At 41.4% G+C, this 10,172-nt stretch overlaps 1 protein-coding gene and 1 non-coding gene across 5 annotated transcripts; both read right to left on the reverse strand.

The window, feature by feature from the left end:
• Window positions 1–1,409: 1,409 nt before the first annotated feature.
• On the reverse strand, window positions 1,410–9,635 carry RANBP1 (RAN binding protein 1). 4 transcript variants are annotated; one of them, XM_042442159.1, is made up of 6 exons: window positions 9,563–9,635; window positions 7,230–7,368; window positions 6,363–6,520; window positions 5,475–5,603; window positions 4,126–4,191; window positions 1,410–1,765 (listed from the first exon to the last, which is right to left on the reverse strand). In XM_042442159.1, exons 1-6 carry the CDS (start codon window positions 9,573–9,575, stop codon window positions 1,644–1,646), a joined length of 627 nt encoding a protein of 208 aa, XP_042298093.1. In that variant the 5' UTR covers window positions 9,576–9,635; the 3' UTR covers window positions 1,410–1,643. The 4 variants fall into 4 exon arrangements, with proteins under 4 accessions (XP_042298093.1, XP_042298092.1, XP_042298095.1 ...); XM_042442158.1 differs by having other exon boundaries at window positions 1,410–1,768; XM_042442161.1 differs by having other exon boundaries at window positions 4,126–4,220.
• LOC121916765 lies at window positions 3,036–3,166 on the reverse strand. The gene has a single exon (XR_006100917.1). It is a non-coding gene; the product is annotated as a small nucleolar RNA SNORA77 (small nucleolar RNA).
• Window positions 9,636–10,172: the final 537 nt, after the last annotated feature.

Raw genomic sequence — 10,172 nt, forward strand, 5'->3', positions numbered from 1 at the left:
TCAACGAACAAGAAATAAAACACGTCACAAATCTGAAAGCGTTTTTACATGAAAAATCAACTCAATTTAAAAATACAGGATGTTCTCCAAATTCATTACACTGACCAGTTTTCTCATTCAGTTGGTTTACATTCAAAACAAGTACTGTGCATACGGTTACAAACAACAGGGAATATGCCTACAGAGTAACTCCCAGCAGAGTATATGTAGACACGAGAAACCGGGATCTTTAAAGACTCCGTATCAGCTGTTTTCATGTCCTATTTATGGCAAGCAATCTGTATTGTTTTGGATGAATCACACAATGAACAGAAGTGGGATAGTATGAATTTATTTTAAAAGTGGACCCGGAAGGGTCCCAATCCAAACATATGGTTGTCTGTTTTGCGATGCAAAATAGCAACCCATAGAAGCTAGATGCAAAGTCCAGCTACAAGCACCATTTGGTGTATCTGGGTGGAAATCCAGAATAACTCACATGCAAACAAAACTCCATGTGATGGCCCTTGTAGTGAATGCAACAGAATAACCATTTTAGTACCCAATGCCAGTTAAGCAGGAGCCTACAGTAAAACATTTTTCCACTTCTGTTTAAGATATTAAAAGACTTTAAAGTTCAGCTTGGCCAATCAAGTTTATTCCCTGGACTGATATAGTTGAGTTTGTTTCGATGCTTCTAGCCACAAGGTGTTGTTTTTTAATGGTGTTCTACTTTTCTACAGCCTGAAGTCTCTTTAGAATCTAAGGCTTCAGTGGATCAATTCTCCCTGCCCCATCTTCCACAGAAAGAAATGGTAAATGCTATCTTTAAGACAGCAAAATAGAGAACACATGACACACACTACAAAAAGTCTCAGTATCTGTTAAAAGAATAAGTTTAACCTGAAGTTTTAAAAGATAGTTTTAGACATCCCACATTTATTGGAAAGACTGCTTGCAACCCACACAGATTTTTCCACATAGCACATGTTTGTTCTGCTTGGAGAGAAAGGTTTCTAAAACATAGCCTTATTGACTGGCAATGGTGAAACTATATGTATTTTCAGTCATGACAAATTCAAATGTATGTTCGATCTTGCTCCATCATCTACAAGTGAAATAGCTGGCCACTACAGGACCACAACATGATGCTCTTAAAGGGCATGCTGTTTTTCTGTAACAGCTCTAAAAAACAGTTTCATTCAAGCCCCAATTACAAGGAAAGAAATCTTAGCAGAGAGTATCTCCTTTCAGTCATTACAGCTTTCAGTCACAACATATGAAATCAGCTTTATTACTTGCACTTTTTCTATTGGTATAATTTGCTTATACTACATCTCTTCTAAAGATATGCACTCAAAAATATAACCCAAGGTAGTAATTGCAGTCACACATCTGAAGCATATAGAAAACTCGGTTCTGTCCTTCAATACAATTTTCAAAGCTTTATTCTCTCTTAGATGACTATAAATAAGTGTTTCCACTATGGAAAAGAAAGTTTAGTACAGTACATTTTCATGACTGGGGAATGGATTTTTTCTGAAGATCTCTTCAAAAAGGGCAAAAGCTTAGAAAAAAATTGAATGCTGGAATACAGTTCTTTATAAAGTCCCTTGTAAAAATTAAAAAAGAAATAATAATAATAATACAAGGCCCAAGCTGATTTATTGCTTTTCTTCAGTTTTCTTCTCAACTTCTTTCTTCTCAGATTCTTTGCTTTCTTCCTTTACAGACAGTTCTTCTAATTTCTCAGCAACTTTATCAGCACTATCATTTTTATCTGCTCCTGCTAAATAAAGTTTTAAGATAAAGCATTAGCGTGTAATATACATTTAAAAGAAAGAACATTATGGAAATTTCCATGAAAAAATACACTATTTGGAATAATGTAGTGCAGGAGAACTAGTGTGGTGAATGCTAGATTTGGACTGCAGGTACCCAAGCACTTTGCTCTTTAGACAGTCTTGATAAACCTGTACATTTCTGCCAAACCTACCTGAGAGGATTTACTAGGACAAAATGGAATCCATTCTCTTTTCATATATGCTGTTCCAAGTTCCTTTAACAGGATTGCCACTAAAATTTTATTTTCTATTTCCTTGACTAAATATTTCACCAGTTCCCTGAACGCAATTCAAAAGTTTGAAACTGTATAACTTATATTACTGCTAAATGAAGAAATACACCTTTTGAACCTGTCCTAAAATTTACACAATGGGAAATGCAATGTAAGTATTTTTCCAAGACAGAAATGCTGTTTTTCTTTCTGTAGAAGACAGGCCACTATGCTAAACTGTATATAATAATGTACATAATTATTGTTTTCGAGAAAAAAATGTCATTTTAAAACGTATTTCCTTTTATTATCCTAGTTCCACATATAAGGGGCTAAATCCAATAGTCTCAGCTATAACAGCTCAACTGAATCAATGAGAATTTAGTGAATTCATACTAATACAAATTCTATTGATTTAATGGTTACTTCAGTTGGTACTAACACTTGGATTTAGACCAGTGTCTTATTTCTAAACTAATCTCATTTTTATTGTTGACAGTACAGTGGTATTGTAGCAACACTGGACTTTACAGCAGGGTACCAGAAATGCTGGGAAGCAGGCTGCCAATAATAAGCACTTTATGAACTGCTAATAAAAGTACATTTTAATTAGAAGGTTAAGTAAGTATTCCATTACAATGACGTGTTCAATGTATTGCAGAACACAGTTATATGCATCTCTTCAAACACATCTATGCTATAACTATATGAAAACAGGGCTTTTATATTACTATATTGGAGTACAGTAAATATTCAACTTTAGAATACCTGAAAAATGAAGCATATTCAGTTTACAGATCAATGTGAAGTCAAAGGCTTTCACAGATTAACATGCAAATCACCTCCTCTCAATCAACAGTATATATATCCCACTCTCTTCTCTGAAGATGCCAGCCATAGCTGCTGGCGAAATGTCAGGAATAAACTCTTCTAAAACAAAGCCTCAGAGCCCGAAAAACCCACAAAAATTTTACAGATCAACATTAACAGCCTATCTGAACATAGTGTGCCAAGATCAATTGAAACAGACACCCATAACAGGGATGCGTTCACAACATCCTGGATTATTACTCTAGCAGACCTAAAAAGCACCTTGACTGAATATTGCAGTCAGGCACAGAGTGAGCCTGCCAACAAGCATAATGATAATCATCATCATCATCATCATCATCGATTACCCATAAACTTTGAGCCAGAAGACACCAAAGTTACCAACAGTAGACCTGAATATCATATTTTTGTTGTTGCTGTGTTCCTCCAAGTCATCTTTGACTTGTGGCAACCCTAAGATGAACCTGTCACAGTGAAAGAGTGCAACTTGTCCAAAGTCACCCAGTGGGTTTTTATGCTTGAGTGGGGAATCAAACCCTGATCTTCAGAGTCATAGTCCAACGCTCAAACCACTACACCATGCTAGAGCTGAATATTGTGTAATACTGCATAATTCTCATACTTTGTTACAGCATTCTACTGTGCAATAGTCTGCTTCTGAGCATAATTCAAATTGCTGGCTAAAACCCATAAAGCTCTATACAGCAATGACTCCATAATGTCTGAAGGACTGTATTCTCCCATATGAGCCTGTTCTAAGACATGAGGTCTTTATATCTCCCCTTCCTGAAGCACATCTAGTAGGAACAGGGAACAGACATTTTATTCTGGAACTCACTAGAAAAGTCAGATTCACTTCCATTCTGCTGTCCTTCTATTCACATGTAAAAACTCAGTTTTGACAGGCTTTGGGGAACTGGTCGCAAAGGCTTTAAAACAGTGCTGGTCTACTGAATTTTAAGAATGGCTGATTTAAATGGTTTTAATTCAACAGATATGTGTAGAGATGCTGCCACTCTGATATTGCTTGGTGGAACATGATAAAAAGATCACATTTTAACGTTATCAAGGGTAAAGGAAGGATGGTCTTACTGCAAAGCCTCTTAATTTCTTACCCCAAAAGGGGAAAAAACCTAAACCTTGGCACAAAGTACATAGATAATATACTTTGACTAGCGAAAGACCTTTGCAGAGATGTTTAAAGTTTCTTAACTTTCGTGTTACAAGAAAAAGGAGGAAGAATCACTTGAATGCCTTACCTTTCTTTCCCTTCTTATCAACCTCATTCCTACATTCTTCAAATTTTGCCTTGAATTTCTGTGCATCTGTTCCAAGGAAGCAAAATATGAGTATGCTGCAATGGATTTAGATATTCCAAAGATAACATTAATCACTATTGTGCTCAAAGGCATATTGAAAAGCACTCACCCCCTTCACATCTTGACATTACCTGATAACTAACACACATTTAACTCTTTACAGTTACTTTCTGCTGTAAAACAAGAATTATTTGGGGGGGGATTGCTCTTATTGTGTAAATCTGTGATTCCCAACCTGTGGGTCAGGACCCCTTTGGGGGTCAAATGACCCTTTCATGGGGGTCACCTAAGACCATTGGCAAACATCTATTTAATTACAATTATGAAGCAGCAACGAAAATAATTTCATGGTTTTGGGTCACCACAACATGAGGAACTGTATTAAAGGGTCATGGCATTAGGAAGGTTGTGAACCACTGGTGTAAATGGTAATGTTCTATTATTATATTGACTGAATGATGAATTTGGTACATTTTCTAAAACAAATATATTAATGGTAGCTTGCCTATTTAGCTGGCCAAAAATGTGCAATAGTATAAGCAAATAGATTTTGAACATCAGTAGTGCAACACTACCAGATTTCCTTAAAGTATTAACTATTAAACAACAAATTATTGTGGTTTAAGATTAGAATGTTACCAATAAAACTCAATTTGTCAACTGCTTATGTTACACTACACTAAACATAAGTGGCCACATGAGGTCACTGTTATTCAACATTAAGGCACACACTTCATTCATCAGAAAAAAGGGTACTTTCTTAGTCTGTAGGGCAGAAAGCCAGAAAAAACTGAACCATTTACTCAAATGCCTGTATCTCACTTGCTTTCCACTAACTGTGAATCCATAGACAGGTTCTTACCATGCACCGTGTAAATCACCTCTCTAAACTTGTTAACAATGCCTCTTACTGGCACAGAACAAAAAGTGAGACCACAGAACCTGAAAAGTACATTAGAAGATCCATGGCTCTACCAGTCTTTTAACACACACAAATCTGAGCAACAGCCAGGACAGACAAAAAGAGACAAAACCCATGGTTAAACACACAAAAACAGTTCATGCACACATAATGTAGTAAAGAATTATGAGTCACACTCAGTGTCAAGAGTATTAAAATACAGTACTAGCATACAACACAGATAATAGTACTATTATAAAAGACTGTTCATATTAACAGAACTACTATAAAAACAAAATACAACAGAAAATAATGAGCTTATACATGCCATCTGCATGTTATCACATCTACAACTTAAACAATGCAAATGAAGGTGTTTTTAACTTACTTTCTGCATTTAAAAACCGGATTGCCAAAAGTTCTGGTTTAGGGCTCTCATCTGCAAAATCAGCATGTGTATTCCACACCCATGCTCTGTCACTACCGGCATTAGGCTTCAGCTCCATTAAAGGGGTAACTTGGAAGAAAAAGAAGGGGAAAAGGAACTGGTGAACACTAGAGCAATATAATAGCTACTTAGGTACAATATTTAGCCCCTACTAAATTACATAGTGACACACAAGACTATTAGAAAATTGGACATAACCTTAAATCTAACTCACAAAAATAACAGCCAGTTAATTAGCTATTATTCACAATTAAGGCAACATGCCAGAATTTTGTCACCAGCATTTCATGCCATTATTTTTTTACAAGACTTGTAAGCAATTCACTGCCATATATCTGAACTGAACCAAGTTAGACTACTACTGTTTGGACTGTGGTTGGCTTTTCCCCCTCCCTCTTTCTCCTTTGCACTGTGACTTAGCCAATCTGCTTCAAGCGACTTGCACATTTTTATAGCTTATGTCTCATCTCTGGTTGTAGCATACTGTGATCTGGATTATATTAACCAATCTGTGGAAGGCTGTATCTGCAGGGCCTCAACTAAACAACAGAAGGTGGATTACAGAGCTTCTGATCCTTTCCAGTTCCAATTCTGAAAGTATTCTGAACATGCCGTTTACAGGTATATATCAGCCCTTCAGTGTTTTTGGTACTAAAAATACCAAAGGCTAGTTCCATCTACAAACATCCTCATGTATATTACTGATTTATGGGTACACTCCAAATATCTTGCTTCCACTGTTGATATTTATTTTTTGTCTAATGTCAGGAAAGTATGCAAGGATTTTATCAGTTGTACTGGACTAACACAGTATACCAAGTCACATACTGTAATGATTTGCACATATTTTTAAGGTTTTATCTCTCCTCATCAAGAGACGAATGGTCCCCTTCTCTTTGTGCTTCAGAAGCTTGACATCACCAGTGCCACGCTCTTTCCATTCAGGAAGATCATTTTCTGATGCAAATCGGAAGAGTTTTGCCCGCCTTCAAAGAAAAAACAACAACAACAGAACAAGACATACATTTCCTTATGCGGAGAATGTCATATCCAGTATTACACTAAATGAAACCAATGGGAGACATCATCTGGAGGAATAGTGCAGGATGCTATCAGTATGCTGATACATATACTTATTTTTGCTTTCAGTAATAGCAACAGCTATGGATAGTGAGTCTCCTCTGAATGAATGCCTAGAGGAGATAATGGGTTGGATGAAGAAACCAGGGCCGGGGAGTAAGAGTAAGAAGTAATGGAATAAGAGGTTTTTACACAAGTAGGACTAGGATTAACAAAATATTTGTTATTCCTGCTATTATATTGTACATGCAAACACCCAAAAAACTATTTTGTTATACTGCACCGGGGAAGGGACTAGGAGGCAAAGAGAGACACTTACACACAGGCCAGCCTTGCAAAACAACCAGGGCTTATCCCCAGGGCTGGAGAGTAGGAGTAGGACAAGGAGTAACCCCAAAATCACCACTACTCCCCAGCTCTGGAGCAAATGCAAGGTGAGTCTACACAGGATGCCAAGGGTGCTAACCTGGATTTGGAAGTGTGTCAACCAGTCCTCAAGGGGGTTAGACTCCCCCTGGAAGACTGCCTGCAGCTTGGGAGTGCTTCTGGATCTGTTGCTCCAAATGGCAGCCCAGATAGATTTGGAAGTTACTGACAAACCACCATTATACTTACATCTTGAAGAGTTCTTCCTCATCTTCTTCAAGAGTTTTGATCTCTTGCTCAGGAAGCGAAACTATGGGCTCAAACTGGGGGTCATGGTTAGAATCGTCTAGGTTATCAGTTGCCAAGTCATGCTCCTCATGGGTCTCCTGTAGAAAGTGACATGGAAAAAAGCCAAGGTGCAATAAGCTGCTATGGGCAGAATATACTCAATTGCTACAACGAAGTCAACCTAATTAGCTCCAAGAATAAAGATGCAAACCATTGTAAACTTTGACTTTTTAAATTTAACATTAATCCTCCACTGTGTGGTTTTCAACTTCTGATACTCAGAGAATACTTCCTCTGAACCAGGGACCGGCCACTAGTAATAAAGTACATTCTAGTAATAAAGTAACAGAAGCTAAATTCACTTTCTCACTAGTCATAATCGTGCAGCCTGCTATTATTTCCTTAATGCTTGCAAATTTTGTGGATGGAAACAATATTTTTATCAGACAATTACCTGTTGCCAAAATCCACCCTCAGCTATGTCTACAAAAGCCTGGGAAATAAATCCATCTGATGTAACAGTAAAATACCCACATTTTGCATGTGCAGATAAAATCTGATGTACAGTACTTTCAGCTGCATCCCTGCCTGTATTGCTGTATTTTTGTATTGAGAGAACAGAGTAGAAAGACACTCTTTTGCATTCTGTCGTTAAAACTGATGGAGGAAAGCCCAGAGAACAAATCCAGCCCTGGAATTTTCTATTGTTAGTATTGAGTAGTGATTTTTAATGGGATCATAATACAGGCTGAGTCTCCCTCATTCAGAATCCCAAACGACTCCAAAAGCCAAACCCTTGTTCATGGGGGGCTGAGGTAGTGACACCAATGCACTCTGAGACGCACAAACTTTGTTTGATGCACAACATTATTTTTTTTTAAATATTGCATAAAATTACCTACAAAGTCTACCAAAGCTCCTGCTGCCCATGTCTTTCTTCCAGTGAGTCTCAAAGGTGCTGCAAGATCTCTCTATGTACTGATTCTACAGACTCATGCGGCTATATCTTTGAATACTAATAACAACAATGGTAACGAAATGCATTTGAGGAAGAAGATTGAAGCCTAGGAAAGCTTCTGCTGCCAACTCCTTTCTTCCAGTGAGTCTCAAAGGGGCTACCAGACCTCTCTAAAGACTGGTTCTACAGACTAACATGGCTAGATCTTTGAGATGCATGAAATGTTACACTAAACTAGCAATGTATACAAATAATCAGATCTGGCCACATATTTCCCTGTATCTGCCAGGAGAAGAGCAGAATCCTGACAGTGGGCTGCATGTTTCCACGCTATTTTTTACACCAGACTAAAGCTACAACGCCAAGCAGACAGACCTTGGGGGAAGGCCCTCTGAACAAAGGGGGGGGGTACTTTCAAAGTTTAAAAAAAAAAGGGGGGGGTGGAGGATCGCGCTGCGCCATGGCTCCTCCAACCAGTTTGAAAATCCTTCCATCTCATAAGGAGGAAGGCTGCTGCTGGGATAGAGGTGGAGGCCAATGGTGCGCTTCCCGGGCCCCATTTGGTGCCCTTTGGCACGTGGGCCAAACCGACTGCGGGGCTGGAAAGGGAAAGCAGCCAAGCTGAGGCGCCAAGGCGGGGATCGGACCCCAAACCCTCGCTTTGGGCGCAGCAAAGTTGAGTCCGATGGCCCTTTTCCAGTGAGAGCCAGCAAACCAGTGCGTCATGCAGCTCGACACACACGACCCTGAGCCATCATGGCAAATCCCTTGCAAAGAAAGAGCCAGCATGGCCCTATTCGCGCCAGTCTCGAGGTCCGCAAAGCTGGGCCGCCCGAAGGGATGGCCTTCGGATCGGCGCCACGGTCTCCGCCGGCCAAGAAGAGCCAGATCGGGAGAGAGGAGGGAAGCCGAGGCAACCCTGGAGCAAGCCAGTGCTTGGGAGACTGAAAAGGCGGAAGGGAAAGCGAGGAGGCGCACGCAGCGCCTTGTTACAAATGGAGTCCCTGCCGGATCATCCCCTTCCGTTGGGAAGGCATTGTCCCGATTGGGGGGGGCTTTTTTCAAAGGAACGGGCCCGGGCTGGAGCGGCGGCACGTGGGGGAAGGCAAGGGAGACGCCCTCCCTCGGTTCCACGGTCCAGAAAAGGAACGTTGGAGACGAGGCGTTGGTGCCCTCGACTCAAGCGCTCCACACGTTGATGGTGGGGGACAAACGGCCACGTCAGCGCCATCCCCGGGCGAGGCGAGGCCTCCTGCCGCTGAGGAGAAAGCCAAGCGGCCCGCTTGGCTTTTCCTCAGCGGAGGAGGCCTCGCTCGCCCGGCCTTTGTCCTCTACTTCGTCTCCGCCATGGCGAGGGCTTCTCCGCTCGGTTAGGCCTCGGGCTGTGGCGTCAGTCCCGTGCTCCCTCCGCCGCTCGCCTTCGCCTTACCGCTCCTCGTCCTTTGCCAAGGCTCGAACTCCCTTCCTCCTTCCCTCGCGCGCCCCAACTCCGGCTCTGGCCCCGCCCCCTCCTCCGCCGCGCCCGGCCCCCTCTTTCTTCCTTTTACTTTAACTCCTTCCCGCGCGCTCGCCGCAGAGGACGATGGGAAGGGAGGCGCGCTAGCTGCTGCTTCCCTCCCCCAACGCGCTAAAATGGAGGAGACAGGAAAAGCGCGGGAGGACGACGGCGGCGGCAGCAATTTCCCCGCTTCGCCTCACGGAATAAAAGGCTTCCCCGCCCCCTCGCCAACCTGCGTCCCTCAGTTCGAACGTTCTTGACCGCCGCGTTCGACGTCCCTCAGGCGCGCGAGGGTCTTCTCTCAGCCCATGGCGCCCTCTTGAGTTAAGAGTCGGCACCGGCTGAGGGAAAATGGAGTCGAAGGTCCAAAACACATTGCAGAAATATCCCACTTTGAGACCGCTTGAACTGTCCTGGCTCAGGGATGTGGGGAATTGTAGTTTCTTGT

Source organism: Sceloporus undulatus, chromosome 10 (assembly GCF_019175285.1).
Source record: "Sceloporus undulatus isolate JIND9_A2432 ecotype Alabama chromosome 10, SceUnd_v1.1, whole genome shotgun sequence".
Classification (NCBI taxonomy): Eukaryota; Metazoa; Chordata; class Lepidosauria; order Squamata; family Phrynosomatidae; genus Sceloporus; species Sceloporus undulatus.